The following is a 20156-nucleotide window of genomic DNA, read 5'->3' on the forward strand; positions in this document are numbered from 1 at the left end:
CAATGCAAACAAACAAAATTTGGAATCAGAGCGCAGGTGAACCGTCTAAGGGCAGGGCTTCCATCTCAGCCCCCGACTGGTGGCCATCCCTTCAGACATTCAAGGGCCGCTGAACTCACGAGGTACCCTGCTGGGGGCCATAAGGAACTTAGCCGGGGTTCTCTTGCCAAGTTCATCCTGCTTCTGAAAGCAGGAACTTCAGTCAAGTAACAAGAACAAGTGACTGGTCCGGGGAGAAGTGGGAAAATGAGTTAACGAGGAAGTCAAGGCCATTAAACTGAGAGGCTTTCACACTATCCTTTCTTGCAAAGAGGACGGTTTCTCCACAGCTGCAGCGAGCTAGGATGCGCAGTGGAAAACATCCCGGCCACTGTCCTAAGATTGTACTCTTAAGGAAATAATTACACAGGTCAGGTGTGATTTACCTTTATGGGAGACCAAACAGGTGGGTCTAATAGATTGATTGGAAGGGGTATTGAGCATGCTCTGAAGGGCAAGCCTTAAAAGGGACTCCCTAGCCAAGCCCTGTAGCTTCACAGGGCAGGGATTTTTGTCTCTTCCACGTCAGCATATTTGGAGAGCACATGATATGATGTGAGTATTACTTCTTCAAGATGTGCCTGTGTATAACCTAGACTCCAAACTGTAGCTACCATGTGGTTGAGGGGAGAACCGGGACCCCACTTCATAAAACATGTCTGGGGGATGGGTTTTTTTTCCCCCCACTGTCTTATTACCTGGCAAAACAATCCAGGTGGTGTGTGAATCACAGGTAGAGGCTGTAAAGTCCGAAGAAGTAGAATCAGCCTTACAAACAGTGGATCTCAGCGAAGAAGGAGATTGCACACCTGAACCCGCAGAAGAAACGCTCAAGAGAGCAGAACGCAAAGCACCAAGACCCTCCCTGATGGCGCTTCTCAGACAGATGGTAAGCCCTTGCCTCCAGTTCAGGGAAACTGAAACACCCACATCAGCTTCTGAGACCAAAGAGCCCAGGTCAGGTGGTGAGACATGATTCTAGGTAGTATAGATGGAATATAAACCGAATAGGAGTTGTGCAGTGAGAAAATTCCCTTTCGTCCTCCTGATTTAATCACAGAGAATGTCTCTCTTTTTTTTTTTTTTTTTTTAACATCTTTATTGAAGTATAATTGCCTTACAATGGTGTGTTAGCTTCTGCTTTATAACAAAGTGAATCAGTTATACATATACAATATGTTCCCATTTCTCTTCCCTCTTGCATCTCCCTCCCTCCCACCCTCCCCATCCCACCCCTCTAGGTGGTCACAAAGCACAGAGCTGATCTCCCTGTGCTATGCGGCTGCTTCCCACTAGCTATCTATTTTACATTTGGTAGTGTATATATGTCCATGACACTCTCTTACCCTGTCACATCTCACCCCACCCCCTCCCCATATCCTCAAGTCCATTCTCTAGTAGGTCTGTGTCTTTATATTGTCTCTCTTTATTGCTAATTTTCCTTAACCTTTAACCCCTGCTAACTGCCTTCTTAACAAAGGAAGAGCTGGCCTGGGCTCCTGAGCTGTGGCAGACAACAATACCAACCTGGAAGTTAATAGTGTTGCTTACTTTTAATTTTATTTATTTTTAAAAGTTTCCCTCTGTTTTTGGCAAACGATTCCATTTTCCTCGTTATGGTGATAATATGCAGTTTCCTTTGAAAATACGTTTATTTACATAAAGAACATAAGGCATTTTTAAAGGATTAAGTAATTAATAGTTCAAGTTATATTTTGATGTTGGAAAACTTCTGAAGGGGACGTATGAGTGACACAAATTTGGGCAAAGCTGGTTTATAGATAATTCCAGAAACGGTATGATATGAAAGGAAATGATGATTTTCTAATAGTGAGGGTGTATAATTTAGTTGGTGAATTTGCCATGTTTTTAATTTCTATAGAATGGAAAGAATCTGGGCAGACATCTTTGGGTGTCTGTGAAGAGTCATGTGCATAAAATATCTAAACGTCCAGAAACTTAAGTAATATAATGCAATCAAACCCCAATCAGTTGGAAGACAAAAAAACAAAAACCCATGTAAAAGGTCATTGGTTTAATTCTCTTTTAATGAAAAACAAGAATTTCATTATAGTGTGCCTTTATTTTCAGGAGTATTTGGGAATTAATCCTTTGAGAAAGCAACTCTCTAATTTCACAAGCTCAATCTGTTAAGGAATTCTTTCTAGTCCACAAAACAAAACAGAACAAAACCCTTGCCAGTGGGAGATGAGGAATATTAGAAATCACTGTTAGAAACTGTTGACAGGAATCATTTTCTTTTATTGCTGAATTCTCATGGAGTAAGAAGTACTGGGCAGCCTGCATGGCTGGAACCCCATCTATATTCCTGGCCATTTATTCTGCAATTTGGCACTGAAAATGGGCATCAAGATTTGAGATTTTTAAATCAATTTTTACATGACATCAGGAAAGAAAAGAACATTTGGCCTCTTTCTGGCAACCCATCTACATTACAAATGGGATCCCCAAATAGCTCATCACAACATTGAGGATGGTCCAGCTTTCTCGTTTCTGGATGGAGTTGAGAGATACAAAAAAAAAAAAAAGCAAACAGAATGACTTTCTCTTCCAAATAATCAACATGAGACTTCTTCGTTTAAAAGGGAGGAAAATATAAGAGACTCCAAATAAAGCATGAAAGACCTCCAAACCACCCACTGCATCCATTCAAAACAAATCCTTAAATTCAAGTAAGGTTCCATACTTAAATTCATCCTCTGGAGTTATCCATTAGATGCTGTTTGGGGATATTTTCTAGCAGTAGAAACTGTGTTAGTTTGAACAAGTTGGAAACCAGAGTCGTTTGGAGTTGATTCTCCACAGGATAGGGATGGGGTAGAAAAGGACACATGTCCCCAAGTAATCCTCAGTCACTTCACAGTGCCAGGTCTTATAATGTCCATTGTTCTTATTTCCTATTGCCCACTAAAAAGGTTGTACCTGGGAGCTTGAATATTATTGCTTCCTTTTAATGTTTAAACCCCCAAGCTTCCATGATTGAGATTTCCCCTAAAATTCCAGATATCTTAATTATTCTGGTCTTGCATTCTGTTTTGTTTTCATTAGAACATTATATTCCCATTGTAGTTAATTCAGGTACACAAAAGACAGGGGTTTTTTCAAGTTCACCACAATTCCCACCACTCCCTATTGCCACACCAGGCCACCTCCCTCATTTACATTACTGGTCTATCCCTGTGGGTACTTGAGTTTGCAGCCCCAGATACAGAGCCGCCTCACTCTTTATAAGAACTTCATTGAATCACATTGTCTGGGTTTATCATGTTCTGATTAACCGTTGCACTATGGATGGACATTTGGTTTCCAACTTTCTGCATTTCATTTATTCACTTATCCAACAAACAATTATTAAGCTCCCACTACATTCTAGACAATACAGATACATAAATAGATGTGGTCCCTGTCCTCATGGAGAACAAAGCCTAGTAAGGAAAACAGACTTATTTTGAAGTCTGTGCCATGTTCAGTGAGCACGCACCATGTATCTTCCACACGTGATCTCAGCTGCTTTACTAACCTGCATGAATATCGTTATACGCCTACTTTTAGCCCAGGTTTTAATATCCCCATAGAATAGAATCCTGCAAGTCAGCTTCAGCAGTTTTTTTCAGGAAACACTTCTGGGTAATATTTCATAGCTTCCAAACTAAAGTCTTTGTATTTATGTAGGGAAAAAAAAAAGACAACAGAAAAACTGCTTTAAGGGCGTGAAGATAGAGGCAGCATCTGGCCCATCACTATGGGATTTTTATTTTCTATTTTTTTTTAGTATGTGCCTGAGCATTATAATTGAATAAGTGAATGTTTTAAACTGATTTTAAGTATTTTTAGCAAAATATAGTTTTTAAAAATAATTGATTTAATAGAAGAGAAAACTCAATTGCAAACATATCACCCTTGTTTTATAATCAGGGTTTCCATTCATCTGATCATTGATTTTCTACTTTCTAGCCTTCCCTTCCCTTAAATTTCTTTCAGATAGTGTATTTTACTATCCCATGGCAAAGTACTTCTTGGTTGAGTATTTTTTTTAAATAAATGCATTTCCCAGTTCATTTCTAAAGTGATCTTTTTCTTTCCAGAAATTAATCTTTCATAAAAATAGAAAGAAGATCATTTTTCAAATAATTATATTTCAGGGAAAAGAAAATAGTCATATAAGTCCTAACATTGCATTGGGCACATGTAGGTATAGCACTTCACAAAAATCCTATGGGCTCCTACAGACTTTCGAAAAAATTGCAAGGAATAGCTAAGACATCTGTCACGCCCTAAATAGAAAAAGAGTCTTATGTGTATTAATTCAACGGTATGTCAAGAAATTGGCTATTTGAAGCACTAGTGTATTTTTACAAAGTGCATGGGTGGAGTACTGTATTCATGTACCCACAAACCAGGTAGGCAGATGAAACCAGAAAGGTGGTGGATGGAAGTACAAAGATATAGATTTATACTTTATCAATATTAATAACACCTTACACTTGAAAAGTGCTTTCTCCTGCAAACTATTGTCACATACATTGTTTCCTTTAATCCTCCTCCTGTCTCTTTCTTTAGACCATTAGTTTTGTACGAAACTCTTTGTTGGAATAACCTTCTCAGGCTTAGATAAGAAAGACTCTTGAACTTTAATACTGGGCAAATTAAAGGCCCAAGTGAGACAGCCATGAAGTCAGAGGGATTTTGTTAATTACATTCAATCTAATAAATCTAAGAAAACCTGCTGAAATTGACTGTCTTGTGGAAAAAGGAGAATAGTTTGTAAGGATAATTATAAAACAACAAACAGGAGTCTTTTAGCCAAAGTTTTTGATCTCAACTTCTTCCCTGAGTATTAAAATATGAATGAATAATGAGTTGTTCTTTAACGTAAGGTTTCTGAAAGTAGCATTTGTTTGGGGCAATTCGTGTCTCCATCGGGGACTTGCATTCTTTCCTACCCTAAAAGGGGACTCTGGAGTCATTTGGCAGGTCTCAGCTATTAATAGTAATAATAATAATAGCTACTGTTTGTTTTTTGCATGCAAATGATGTGGCCAGGCCCGGGCTAAGCACATTGCATGCATTAACTCATTTATTAATATAAAAACCCTGTGAAACAAACACTCTTACTGCCCCACTGTGCAGATGAGGGCACGAAGACTCAGTGTTTAAGTGACCTGCCCAAGGTTGCGGAGCTGGTCAACAGCAGAGCCAGAATTCAGAGTCAGGCTTTCGTTGCTTCTAAAGCTGACCCTTGTTGCTGCCTCCTGTGCTTCTGGCAGCTATTTTATTTGAGAGTAAATAGAACAACTGTAGCTCCATTTTTGTGATTCTCTTATTAATGTTTTCTGTGGAAACATCATGTTTATGTGTTGGGCTTACCTGAAATTACACTGACCTGAAATTACAACAAAGCACAAGAAAGCAGAATTCATACATGTCTTACATAAAGCTTGGACGAAAGTTTTCTGAATATACTTGTCACTAAAATGAGATTTACCTTGGCTGTGTCATTTTGTCTGAATCGTCCGATTCCATTGCAGGTGAGCATCTTGGTAAAACACAAAGATTGGACTCATAACCTTTGTTTATCCTGGAAGTTTCTAGCAGGTCCAGTTCTTTAGATTTGTTGTAATGAGGTTGATTTAGTAAACAATCAGGCTCCTCTACTCACACTAAATTAAAATATCCCAATTCTTCCTTTAAATCTCAACTTGAGTTGGAATAGAGCTCTATCAAAATACATTTGTATTCCTTTCAAAGAGATTTGAACTGACCATCAAACATTTCCACTAGAATTTTAAATACCTAAGTGATATATATCAGAGATGCTTCAAACATTCTTCAGAGTATCAAGCTATAGGAATGCATGACACAATGAAAGAAATTAAAAAGTGATTTCATTAATGTGCAAGGCTTGGATTCACAACCAGATCCCATTTCAGCACCGCAGGCTGGATGCCCTGAGATGCTTCATCTTTGATTCTTGTGAATAAAAATAAACTCTTTGTAAAGAAAGTTGCTCAGTATCACACTGGGAAATCTCCACAATTACTTAATAGTCTTCAAACTGTTCTTTAAAATACTAAATAGTCTCTGAAAGCATTTTTGTCTCTTTAAACAGCAACTCTGTTTTTTTTGACAGCTGGGAAAAATAAGCTGCTGTGGTTATGGTCCTTTGAATAGAAAGCCTAACAGGAACTATTTTAATTTGTCACTGAAAGAGGGCTCTGCAAAGAGGAAAGAGGAGGGGTAGAAAGAAAACAAAGGAGAGAGGGAGAGAGGGAAGGAGAAAGGAAAGAAGGGAAGGAAGGAGGAAGGAAGGGAAAAAGGAAGGGAGGGAGGAAGGAGGGGAGGAATTGTTAATAACTGCAGGTATTGAAGAGACCTCAGATGGACTTAGTAAGACCCTTAGTCTAAACTCAGCATACAGTCACCTTTGCATAAATACAGTTTTATATGCCTCAAAGTGAACAACAGAGAAAAATCAAGGAAAAACTCGAGGTATTTTCCCTTTTTTTTTTTTTTTTTAAAGACTTTGAACCTATTTGCAATGATTTCCCTGGCAGCATGAGGGTCTGTTTTCAGGATGGTAGCCTAGATCCACTACTGTCAAGGGAGCCTTCTGATTAAATCCAAATTCTCCCTCAAGGGCTCGCTAGGAAAGGAAGGAAGAAGAAAATCAACTTTAACCTTAAACTGGCAGGTACCTAACACTAACCAAATTGAAACAATTAAAGGGAAGTTAAAAATCTCTCTCTCTTAGCGCGTATAACATGACTCCTAATTATCCATTCAGGTTTTGCTTTAAAAAACCATGTTGGTTGGTTGGTTTTTGCCTTTCAACATTCCCTAAAGGCCACCTCATGAGGACAGGACCCTGTATTCTACAGGACCCTAGGGAGTATGTTTGAGTAGGCGGGGCAGTTACAACACAGCCTGAATTCTGGAGGCCCTGTGAAATCCCAGAGTGGTAAAACTCTTGGGTGAGAGCTGAAAGAGCTAGTTGCAGGGAGAGAAATAATAACTGAGAGCCCTTTCTTTTTCTAAATGTTCTCAAGAAGATTGGTCCTTGTAGAACAATGCAGAAAACCTAGAGGAAGAAGAAAACCGCCTTCCATCTGAATGGGTCTAAATTGTACATAGAGAACAGATCCTTATTTGCCTTTGGGTTGAGCAGCTTGGGGAAACCCATGACAATGATACCTCTAAGAAAAGTGCATGGAACTTCCAGACACCGGGAGTTCAGGCTGAAGAAGGAGTTCAGGAATGGCTTCTCCATTCCTAACCAATGAAGAAGTAGATATCAACGTTCTAGCCTATGCCTAGCTCTGGAAAGGTTGCTTTGGGGGTAGGAAGGATATTGGAATTCTCATACTGTGTTCAACCATGGACAGTCCTAGTCAAGTCTTCTGAATCAGAGAACAGCACCAAGCAGTAAAGACAAGCATATTTGTGCCCTGATGAAAGGCATGTCCCATAAACATCCCTATTTGAGATTTTCAACCTCCACCTTATCCAAGCCCTTATCATTTTTCCTAATTAGGTAGCTTCATAGTAGATGCTCAATAAGTATTTGTTCATTGAATGGTACCTCCCACCTTCTAGGGGCAGTGTGGGGAGGAGGTTAAGAATGTAGAAGATGGGGCTTCCCTGGTGGCGCAGTGGTTAAGAATCCGCCTGCCAATGCAGGAGACACGGGTTTGAGCCCTGGTCCTGGAAGATCCCACATACCGCGGAACAACTAAGCCCGTGTGCCACAACTACTGAGCCTGCGCTCTAGAGCCCACGAGCCACAACTGCTAAAGCCCGTGTGCCACAACTACCGAAGCCCATGCGCCTAGAGCCCATGCTCCACAAAAAGAGAAGCCACTGCAGTGAGAAGCCTGCACACTACAACGAAGAGTAGCCCCTGCTCGTCGCAACCAGAGAAAAGCCCGCGTGCAGCAATGAAGACCCAAAAGCAGCCAAAAATAAAAAATAAATAAGAATGTAGAAGATGGACTCATTGCCATAGTGCCAAATCATGGCTCCCAACCTGCTACTTCCATGACCCATGTTAGTTTCTTGAAGCTTCCATTTTCTTGCTGGCAAAACAGAGCAATAAAATTGTTCCTCTAAAGGCTCTGGAGTGATAAATATATGAACTAACGCATGTTATTATCTCATTTAGTACAGTTACAGGCACTTAGCACTCCACTAAAAGTTAGCCGTCATAAATAATAATTTTTATTATCTCTGCTAATATGAGTACCCTGTCTCAGATTATAGAGGTGCATAATATTAACCAGTAAAAAAAGTACTGAATGCTTTAATGTTTGTAACTGTTCTTCGTGTGGGTGTTATATAGGTTCTTGCTGTCCGCAAGCAGAACAGCCAAGATAATAACAGTGGAATCCAGTCTTCCTCTTTGTTCCACAGAGCTTAACCTCCACTTCCTACAATCCCTCCCTCTAGCCAGGAGGAGGAGACCATAAGCATTGAAAAAATATGTGGGGTTAGACCTGAGTCCAGATTGTTAATAAGAACTGAACAATTCATTGCCAGATTTCTTAGGTCTTCTATCAAGCATCAAGCATAGAACATTACTAAATCCACAGCTGAAACTACAGACTCCAGTATTGGTCCGTATCTGTCTGTGGCCAGTTAGCTTAAAGCAGTGATGCCTCAGAATCACCTGGAGGGCTTATTAAAACACAGATTGCTGGGTCCCAACCCCGAGAGTTACTGACTCCGTAGATCTGGTGTAGTTCTCAGGGTTTGTATTTCTATCAAATTCCCAGGTGACGCTGAAGCTGCTGGTGCCGGTATCACACTTTTAGAACCCTGAGCTTAGACTGTTGGTTTAAGGACCCAAATCTGTGACGTCAACCCCATTCAGCCCTGTCCCTGATGCCGCTGGCCACAGGGGGCGCTAAAGATTGGAAAATAGAATGTTCGACATAGCCCATCTCTCTGCCAGGGGCAAAAAAATACTACAACAAAACACCCATCACTTAAATGTTACCAATAGATAGCTACCAATGGTTTAATTGTTTATTTACTTATTCATTCATTCTATATGTTCAACCACCTTCTGGTTCCAGGATCAGTATTTTCATCATCATTTATCCCAGAATTACCTAATCCCAGGGTTTAAGACTTTTATTGTCGTTATTTTTGGAGACCAACACTTGAATTTAATCAGACTCTGGTTATAGACCACATGGAAATCATGTGACTCACGAGGAATGCGTTTCTAGTTGGTCTTCCATTTGTCTTGACCTTGAATCTCAACAATGAATGACTGAGGTTATCCATTTCACAACCTCCCTTGCGTTCTCCATGTTGCTGTGCTTGTGGTAGCTGAAAGGCCATTGTCTGTTTGTTATTTTAGTCAGTGAAAGGGGATGCAGGGATCACCCACTCAGAAGAAATAAATGGGAAAGACTCCAGCTACCAAGTAAGTGATCTGTAAACTCGGTTCAATGGTGGGTTTAGCTGGCATGTTCTTGGTTCTTTCCAGCCTCATTTCTGATGCAATTCTCAAGCACAGCCAACTCATTTGATGTCTCTAGATTGGGTGCCTTCAATGGTGGGTTTAGCTGGCATGTTCTTGGTTCTTTCCAGCCTCATTTCTGATGCAATTCTCAACCACAGCCAACTCATTGGATGTCTCTAGATTGGGTGCCTACTGTATACCAGGCACCATCTTGGGCTTTGCAGATGCAAGCATGAACAAGCTAGAGTTCCTCAGCTATTTCTTACTGCAGAGCTCCTTCACGTGCTCTTCCCTCTCTCCACATGGACAATTCTTTCCCATTCTTCACATCTTGGCCTAAATGTCACCTCCTCAAAAAGCTGTTCCCTTTCCACCCATCATCCCTGCATCTTGTTCTTTTACTTCATGGCACTTATCACACATTGAAATAAGTCATTTGTCCATTAGTTATCTGCCTCCCCTACCCCTTCCCGCCCCTGTCTGGAGTATTTGTAGAGCAAGGAAGGGGCCTCTTCTATTTTGTTTATCACACTGCATGGTGCCTGGTACATAGTAGGAGCTTTTTCTGGAATAGATGTGTGAAAGACATGGGATCAGGCGGTTCGTTTCTATCATTTTCTCTATTCTAAAGAGACAGCTATGACATTTTTATAACTATATGTATTCTTTTTTTTCCCAGTGGGATCATCTCATGCTCAACACCCTATTTTATAACCTGCACTCTTTTTTAACTTAGAAATATACCTCCACAAAAATGTCATCAAATATTCTTGTTCTAATTTTGCCAATACAGAGGTGTGGTTAAGAGCATGGGTTGCAGACTCAAACTGCCCAGGTTTGAATCCTGGCTCAGCTATTTTTTAGCTGTGTGACCAAAAGCAAATTACCAATCTCTCCATGCCTCAGTTTCTCATCTGTGTAATGGAGCTAGGAAAAGTGCTGCCTTATAGGGCTGTCATATTTAGATGAATCCATACATGTAAAGCACTTAGAACATTCCTGGTATAGAGGACTCAATAAATGTTAGTTGCTGTGTTTATCAGCATGAACTGCCATAACAAAATACCATAGAGAGGAGAGAGAATGAGTATTTTGGTGTCTCTTCTTACAAAGACACTAATCCTATTGGATCAAGACTCCATCTTTATGACCTCAGTTAACCTTAATTACTTCCTTACTCCAAATACTTTCACATTGGCTTTATATGGCTTCACCATATAAAGCCATAGCTATTGCTGTTGTTTTATTACTATTACTATTGTGCTTCTGATGAGAAATTATCACCCTATAATGTTGTTCATATCCCACACAAATTCCAGCAATTACTAAATAATTTATGATATTTCTACTTCCATAATAATTAGTTTATCCTGTATATTTCGACACGGAATATATTGCTTTTTAGTGCATTCAAATTATTTTCATTTTTCTTTTTTAACTTATTACTATACCTGCCCCCCAAACCCATACTCTAGACCACTTTGGAACCAAAAATCCCAAAGGTTACTACCTTGGAAACATGATAAACTTACGTTATTCACCATGAAACACTGAAATATGTTTGTACATTTTGTCTGGAATCTGACAGTGAAACAGTTATGCCAGTCATTTTGGTGATTCTAAAATCTGAAAACAGTCAGTGGAAATTTGAATGAGCTGGAAACGTCATTCTATTTACACTCATCTAGAAATGTTTTGAGAATTCTATTTTCCAGGGCTTTGGATCCAGACGTGAGAAGATTGGTGTGTACTATTGGGAGATGACAAATGCTTAGTTTAACTTTGGGGGGTGGGAATAGACATTCTCTGCTCCTTTTAGATTTGCCCTCTGAGTTATAAAAGCCTTAGTTGATGTTTCCATGAAAAACCCAAGAAATTCCCAGCCTGGGTTGGCTTCCAGTGTCTGAATCAAATGGGATGTTCCAGTAACCTTGTCCTCCAGCTTCCTGCCAGCCTCCCTGGGTTCTAGGAGAGGAGACTCTCGGATTATTCAGACGGGAATAATTTTTGTTAAAAATTTTGAGACAGCGTCAAGCCCCAAGCAAAGGTTCTAATTCTTCTGCATTTCATGACAACGCAATCATGCACAGTCCAGATTCTTAGCTCACTCTGAAGGTAAGGAACCGGCCATGTATTGTTTCCAGAAGTTCGTTTCTAAGCCATTCTAAAAAAAAACTTAGGCCTAATAGGGATGGAGTAACCATGTGGTAAATGGATATGACACACTGAAAGCTCCCCTCTTGAAAAAAAATCAGTGTCCCATGAGAGCTGTTGGTTTGTAGGGACTTCCCACTACATACCCGAGTGATGTGCTAAGGGAAGTATTTTGGAAACACTTGGAAGGTGAGTTGCTGGCCATTCATTCAGCCCATTTTGATGGCGATCTACCATGTGTCAGGTGAGGTGCTGGGGATAAAGCAATGGAAGAGAGACAGAGGAGTTTCGTGCTCCGGAGGGAATCAGAACATTTCCAAGTGAGCAAAGAAATCCCCGCGATGACTGCAAACATGAAGAAAATTCAGGGGCTTCCCTGGTGGCGCAGGGGTTAGGAATCTGCCTGCCAATGCAGGGGACACAGGTTCCAGCCCTGGTCCGGGAAGACCCCGCAGGCTGCGAAGCAACGAAGCCCCTGCGCTATAACTACTGAGCCTGTGCTCTAGAGCCCGTGAGCCACAACTACTGAGCCCGCATGTCACAACTACTGAAGCCCATGCCCCTAGAGCCCGTGCTCCGCAACAAGAGAAGCCCGCGCACCGCAAGGAAGAGTAGCCCCCGCTCGCTGCAACTGGAGAAAGCCCGCATGCAGCAGCGAAGACATAACGCCGCCAAATAAATAAATATTTTTTTAAAAAATACAATAGGGAAAGGTAGTTAAAAAAAAAAAAAAAGAAAATTCAGCAGTGTTCCACAAGAAGGGGGTCATTCGTCCTTAGACCCTCTAATCAGGGACTGTGTCTCCAAGGAGGTGATGACATTTGAGCTGAGACCTTCTGGGAAAGAAGCAGTCATCTGAAGCCCTGGAGACAGACCGAGCAGAAGCACAGCCAATAGGAAGCTCTGAATTGAGAATAAGTTTGTTCAAGAAAAAAAAGCACCGTGTGGCTGGAGCAGAATGAGCCGGGGGGGGGGGGGGGGGGACGGGGGGGGGAATAGAAGATGAGGCTGGAGAGACACGGGGACTCGATTCAGCAAGTATCTATATTTCTTGAGCGCCTTGTCTACACCCGCAGCTTGGATGCACAGCCCCTCAGAGTCACTGCTGGTAGTGTTAAGCCAGGACGACCAACTGATCCCAGTTTGCCCGGGACGTTCCTGGTTTTAAAAATGCAGGTTCCATAGCCTAGAACCCCCTCACTCCCAGACAGACCAAGACGGTTGGTCCCTTTATGCTTAGCATCCAGACACTGTGTGCAGTGGGCTTTCCATTACTAGCTAATTTAATCCTCACTTAACACCATGAAGTATGATGTGTTTGTTTGTTACTCCCACACAGAAGAGGAAGCTGAGAGATCACACCATTTATTCCAGGTCATACAGCAAGGATGTGATGAAACCAGAACCACACCATGTTTTTGTTTTTGTTTTTTTAAATTTTTTATTTTATTATTGTTTATTTATTTTTGGCTGCGTTGGGTCTTTGTTGCTGCACGCGGGCTTTCTCTAGTTGCAGCGAGCAGGGGCTACTCTTCGTTGTGGTGCGCGGGCTTCTCACTGGTGGCTTCTCTTGTTGCGGAGCACGGGCTTTAGGCACTCAAGCTTCAGTAGTTGTGGCATGCGGGCTCAGGACTTCTGGCTCGCGGGCTCCAGAGCACAGGCTCAGTAGTTGTGGCGCACGGGCTTAGTTGCTCCGCGGCATGTGGGATCTTCCTGGACCAGAGCTCGAACCTGTGTCCCCTGCATCGGCAGGCGGATTCTCAACCTCTGCGCCACCAGGGAAGTCCACACGCCATGTTCTTTTGACTCCAGACACTAAGCTTTTAGCTACTCACTGTACCTTAAAATCTTCTATGCAACAAAAACAGTTAACATGGTGTTTGAGCAGGGTCACTGGTTTCTGGCCTTTGTGCAGAGCAGCACGGTGGGAGTTTCTGTCTCTTTCTGAGGCGAGTATGTGCTCTGGGCCCTCTGTTATACTTGACATCTGTATCTTAGCATTTGCTACAACTTCGGCAACTGGGATCTAACAAATATTCAGGACATGTGCTTGTAAAACATCTTCTTGGGCTGCACTGGATGTCTGAGGCTTTGTTCTCCAAGGAGTTCTGCCCTCCAGGGGGGCGCTGCAGCCTGGGGAGGCCTTCAGGACGGGAATTTTCTCTGTCTTCTTGCTCATTTCTAAGGGGTGTGTTTGATTCACGGATGTGAAATGACAGTTCTATGCCCTCTGAATCAAAACTGCCACTTTGTCATAGAACTTTGTGACTTGGGGACAACACATAAATTTTATGAATCATAAGTTGTAAATACGTATCCAGTGGGCCAAATGTAGCCCACAGGGATAATTGTGTTGTGGTTGTTTGCTGTGAACAGGGCTTTAAAATTTTCGATGTCAGTATTTTTAAATTGACATATTTTGCATTTAAAATAATTCGATTTCAAGTTTCTATTGAAAACATACAAGATATGACAGCACTGGGGCTGTAATCCTACATCGTATCTTTTGGTGGGTCTGAGCAGTTGTTGCCCCTTTAGACAAGGCATGTGGCATTCAATTCACCACAATCCCCCCTACTGCAAATTGTCTCCCCAACATCAAAGCCAGCATAGCTTGAACTGTTTTTCGTACACTAGAGAAATATTTCTTTGGCCTTATGCTGCTTTCACAACTGGGGAAATAAGTTCACCATATGATTATTCTTACCCCTAGCCTCTTTCATGTTTTCTTTTTATCTGTCTGGCCCCCAGAGTCATTTCAGTTCAAGTAAATTATGGGAAAAAGTCTTTTACTTCCTAACAGATTTTTGATTGTCTGTAATTTACCTAGAATTTTGGATTTTACAGCCTTACTCCTCGAAATTGTAGGAACCAAGTAGGAACGCAAACATTTCACTTTACCATGAAAAGATGTATGTTCAAAACTAAAACAATTATCTTCTTTTACCACTGTTTTATGAAATGACTGTTTCACGCCAGAAATTAAGATAGACATAATCATGAAGAAAAGACCAGGCATCCCCAAGAAGAGTCACATGTGGTTGCAAGTGGGAGAAATCCTCTCAAAGCTGGCTCATACAAAAAGGGGCTTCAGGAACAGCTAGATCCAGGGGCATGTGCGATGCCATCCATACGTGGGCTCTTTTTCCCTTTCTCTCTCTTCATCTCTCAGCTCTGCTTTCCTCTGTGTCTCATGGTTTATTTTTCAAGAAAAAAGAAATTCCACTTGCAGGATTTTTTCTGTAAATGGTGGTGGTTGTGGAAGCTCCAGGCTTTCATCTTCACAGCTTCAAGTTCAAGGAAAGGGAACTGACCTCTCGGTTGTTTTAGCAAAGCCCTGAGATTAGCTCAGGTTTAGCTGCCTTTGGCCAGCTGGAACCAATCCCAGCATCCCAGTCACATGCAGTGCTCTGACTGGCCAGGTCTGAGTCATGTGCCCTTTGTTCAGGGATGAAATTAGTGTGTCGAAACCACAGGGAATAAACCAGAGAGAAGGGTGGTTCTCCAGGGAAAACCCAGGTTCTAGTTCCCGAAGAAGGAGTAAAGAATGCTTGCTGGGGAAGTTTTCATTAATGAATGAATGATCAGATTGGTAAATAAATGTCCCCACTGTGACCTCATACCAGAAAAAGTATTTCCACATTTTTCTTATTTTTTCCCATCTCACCCAGGAATCCTGAACACACAGACACCATCCAACCTTTGAACATCTCTGTTTTAACACGTTTACTCACCTGCTACTGAGCGTTGTCTTGCAGCCACTAGAAATGCATTTTGTTTGAACTTGCTCTAGGCCTCAGAGTCGACTGAGAAGGCGGTGGTGCCGCCGGAGTCAGAACCGGCAGCCGCTGGCCAGAAGGGCAAGGAGGGCGCCTCCAAGGACAGGAAGGCGTCCGCCGAGCCCGAGAAGCAGAAGAGCAGCAAGCCGGAAGCCAAAGAGACGGCCCCGCGCGCGGAGTCGGCCCCGGGGGAGGTGAACTCGCTGCGGGACGGGGACAAGCCCCAGAAGAGGCTCGAGAAGCGGCGACAGCCCCTCGGGGGCTTCTTCAAGGGCCTGGTGGGTGGACGCTTCGCCTCTTCTTTCTGGGCTTTTGGGCCGGGGGTGTGGGTCCCGCCTCCAGAGGGGACCGGCTGGCCAGGGGGTGGCTGGGCCTTGGCCAAACACCGAGGACCTGCTGTGTGCCGGGCGCAGAGAGCAAGGTGGGCGCGGGCATCACTTTTCCGCGGCCACAGGCAGGTGTGATGCTGATTGGCTGGGGGGCGGGGGGCGGAGCTGGGAGGCGGGGGCGGAGCTGGGAGGCGGGGGCGGAGCTGGGAGGCAGGGGCGGGCACAGGAAGGGCGCCTGAGGGTGAGGACGTGGCCTGGCCTTGGGTTTGAGAGGAGGGGGCGGGGGCTTCTCAGAGGTTCCATGTGAGGAGGGACCTCAAGTTAACCTGTAGAGGGATGAGGCAAGGAGGAGTCTGAAGGCAGGTGAGGTCCAGGCCATGGGAACAAAGGTGTGCGGGAGAGACAGCACGGATCTGAGGCTCAGTCTGGTTGGAGGAGAGGGAATTCAAGGATGGGGTGGGTTGGCAGGAACAGGTGGTGATGAGAAGCAGGGATGCTCGTCTGTGGCCAAAGACAGCCTTGTGGGGTTTCCACCAGGGAAGCTGCTCTGAGCCTGGCCCTGGGTGGTGGGTATACAGACCAGGCTAAAACTTACTAGCTCCTTCCCTCTGGGGAAGTCCAGTGAGGGGTGAGTGGAGGCCAGACATTAAATAATGAATTAAGCTTGGGGTTCTTTATTTATGTCTATTTGCTTCTTCTCTGTCTCCTCCAGACTGTTAGCTTAGGGAAGGCAGTGGCCGGACCTGTCACGGGCAGACGTGCTGTCCCCTCCGTCCCGCCACCTACCCCCGCCAGCGTGTGGCCAGAACACAGTCGGCACCCAGGCAGCGTCTGTTGATGAATGAATAGATGGAGTGAAATATGATACTAGTAGAGGTTTCATTATATCTGGGATAACGTAAATCCTGGCAAACAGGGGGAGTCTAAAGAATCATCACCCAAATAATAAGATGATCAAGCGTAAACTAGAAGAGACAAGTGAACTCATACCCAGGGCCCGTGGGAACGTGGGTTGAGCCAGGAGGGCCAGGCAAGGAAATACTACTGGCATCGGCTATGGGGCCAGTGAACTGGGGTTCACCTTCATGTTGCAATGAAGATGGGGTAGTTATGTGAAGCAAACTGCCCTAATCATTCCTAACTATTCCGTTTCATGAATATCTGTAGACATTGGTGCTCTCTAATATTATAGGTAGAGGTTAGGTGGGGGCTGTGGTTCCTCTGGCCCCAGTTTGGTCTTTAGAAGCGTCTCTGGGGAGTTTATTAGAAATACAGAATCTCAGGCCCCAAGTTTAAAATTTTATGTTCAATGTCATCTATTTCTGTCTCATCTTTGTGTCCTTGAGTATGTGTGTAGAACCTCAGTTTGAGGCTCACTTTCTAGTGGGACACATGGAACTATAAAGTAGGTAAATTAAAAAACAAAAATGTGAGTGTGGGAAGTCACGGAGGGGAAATAAACATGGTAATGTGATAGGGTTACGCTAGGGATGAGGACAGCAGTACGTGTGCAACTTGGAATCTATGGATCCAGAAAGTGTTTCTGAGGAGATAATATTTGAGATGAGACAGGATTGATTATCGGTGCCAGACAGGAAGAGAGCAAGGCTCTTTGTTCCAGGAGGAGGGAACAGCATGTGCAAGGGCCCTGGGGTGGGAATGCGCTTTGTATGTTTGAGGCCCCCCCCGTTGGTGGGAGGTGGTGAGCTAGGTGAATAATAAAAGTCGCTAAGGTTGGAGCAGTGGGCAGCTCATGCTGGCTGTACAGGCTGTGCGAAGAATGTTGACATCATCCTACTTAAATTGGGAAGCTATTAAAGGGTGTTAAGCAAGGAAGTGTTGGACCTTTGCTTGTAGCCTTTAAAGACTATTTTGCTGCTGTAGTGCAGAAATGGCTATAGAGTGGCAAGAGCAGAAATAGATGCCCTGGGTAACACTTCTAGGGTTACCTGGGAGAGCCAGTGGCGGTTTGGCATTGTGATGCCTGCAGAGGTGCCAAGACGTGGGCAGGTTCTAGATCATAATTACAGTTCAAGTCACCAAGCCCTTCCTCTGAGGCTGTGCTTCACTTATATTCATCATCTCTTTAATTACGGCAATGTCCCTTTGCGGTAGAAACGCTTATTCTTCAAATTCTCCACCTTCCCATTGTCAGGAGACTCCCAACAGTGGTGGAGAAGGAGGGAGGGGTTGCCTGCCACTTTGCAAGGATCCGATCAAGCCCTGAGGACTGCCAGGCTGGACACATTTCCCTGGGGTTGTCTGACCCCTTTCCTGAGAGGGCAGCGCCGGCAGCAGAACTGGCACCAGCCGGGGGGCCCATCGAGGCCACGCCGCCTACAGGAAGCGAGCCTCTGGCCCCCCTCACCCCCGCCCAGCCCAGCCTCAGCCCTCAGGCCAGCCACTCCCTGCGTGACCTTTGCCCTCCCAGTGACATCCCCTTCATTCTGCCCCTTTCTCCCTCCTCCTCCATATGCTGCTTGGATTCTAACAGAAAGCAGCCTACTTGGTATTACATGAAAACTTTGCAAAGACACGTTTTGTAAGAAAAGTAAACAGGCAGTGTGGTTAGAAAGTGATTCGAGAGGGTGACGGAAGTGAGCTCTAACTGTGGCAGGTTTTCTACGCCCCAGGTACTAAGTACATTTCAAGTCAGGACTCACTTTATCTTGGAACAACCCCCTCCGAGATAAATGTTATCACCTCCATTCTAAAGATGAGGAAACTGAAGCACAAAGAGTTCAGCCATTTGTCCAAGATTTCACAACTGCTAGAAAGTAATATAACCGAGCGCTGAACTCGGGCATCTCATTGGAAACCGTTCTCTTACCCACTGCCCACGAATAAGGTGTATTTATGTGGCACAGCGCCTGGCACAGAGTCGGTGCTAAATAAATGGCAGTTGTTGCTGTTGATATTACAGCTCTTCACTAGGATGCAACTTCTTGTATGTTTCTCTCCAGGGACCAAAGCAGATGTTGGATGCTCAAGTGCAAACAGACCCCGTATCCATCGGACCAGTTGGCAAATCCAAGTAAACAAATCACCACGGTTCCCACCAAGTTCTGCCACCAAGAGGTCTTCTCCCTACTCCATCTCCTCCCCAACCCCGCTCCATGTATATATGTTTTCTTCTGATGGCCATCAAATGAAATTCTGCCTACAAATTAAGCCTGAGCTGTTGTATATTGAGGTGTATTATTTCTGTCTCTGGTCCAGTCTTTCCTGGTAAATAACTGTCAAGATGGTTTAGCAGGTTAACGAGCCAGGTCAGAAGAGTCGATGGTTGCCAAGCAGGTGGGGGGAGGGGGCCGAGGACTGCCTTCTGGTGAAGTTATGAAAAATGGCCGGTGACGAGTAAGTTGCAGAAGGAAAACGCCTGCCTGAAGCATCCTCTCAGCTTGAAGAGGAGAGACAAGAATCGTTTGTTTAAGTTCACATCTCAAGGAGGGAAAACGTGGGCTCTGTGTTGGGAGGTTGCCAATTTTCTGGAACGGAATGTGTGGGGAATGACAAAGGAATGAATAAGAGTTGTTTTACAAATAGGGTCCTTGAACATTACTGACGAGGGGGAAAAGATTGACTGGAGAGGGCTTGACATAATTTGGGAAAACAATTGCTTTTTGAGGCTTAGTGACAAGGGCGGGGATTACAACTTCAAAAAAACACAAAAAAACAAACCAAACCGAATAAATGAAGTTGCGAGTTTATTTTTCAACACTAGGGGGCGCCAAGGTCTCCATTTTCATCCCGCATCCTGCATCCCTAACAAAGATTTCGGTCTCTGCAATCTTACATTATTAATGTTTCTCAGATGGCTGAGGGGCTTGCTTCATCTGTTCTGTCTGACACTTATCTCAAGTCTGTCTGTAATTTCCTAATGTTCTCAGGATGTGCTCTGATAAAACCCTCCCTATAACCCCAGTTAATAATAAAAATTTATAGAAGATTATTCAAATACCTGAGTTTTTTTTAATACTTGTACAGAGGAGTACATAGGACGATGAGTGTATTAAAATGTAATCCACAGTAGCCATATGATTGACTGATACCATGTTACTGTATCTTTTTCTGATTTAATAAAAAGTACATTTACATCTGAAGGATCTTTTAATTTTCAACTTTGAAAGCAGGTCTCTCGTGCTCTATGTCTGAGATGCCTTTATCTTCCACAGTAGAAAATCAGTGCTTTTCTTCCATCTTATCTCTTCTCCCAGATCCTTCTCAATTTCCTTGTATGTGGGCACATGCACATACAAGTGTGTGCACATGTATATTTGTATATACGCACACATGCACATATATACAAACACTTTCTTAAGCCACGCCGCCTAGAGCAGAGCCTGAGACAGGGATTCAGATGCACGT

General features: G+C 43.5%; 1 protein-coding gene across 11 annotated transcripts in view; it reads left to right on the forward strand.

Moving 5' to 3' along the window:
- BCAS1 (brain enriched myelin associated protein 1) overlaps positions 1-18959 on the forward strand; it is a 106200-nt gene extending 87241 nt beyond the window's left edge. For 4 of the 11 annotated variants that reach the window (XM_059897614.1, XM_059897615.1, XM_059897618.1 and 1 more), the window contains 2 exons: positions 15474-15737; positions 18752-18959. In XM_059897614.1, the coding sequence (XP_059753597.1) occupies positions 15474-15737; positions 18752-18826 (339 nt within the window). In that variant the 3' untranslated portion in view covers positions 18827-18959. Of the gene's footprint in view, positions 1-754; positions 929-9421; positions 9488-15473; positions 15738-18751 lie in introns of all 11 variants that reach the window. The other 7 variants (XM_059897609.1, XM_059897612.1, XM_059897616.1 and 4 more) reach the window with 3 other exon arrangements.
- The last annotated feature ends 1197 nt before the right edge of the window (positions 18960-20156 follow it).

Source organism: Balaenoptera ricei, chromosome 15, assembly GCF_028023285.1.
Source record: "Balaenoptera ricei isolate mBalRic1 chromosome 15, mBalRic1.hap2, whole genome shotgun sequence".
NCBI classification, from domain to species: Eukaryota; Metazoa; Chordata; class Mammalia; order Artiodactyla; family Balaenopteridae; genus Balaenoptera; species Balaenoptera ricei.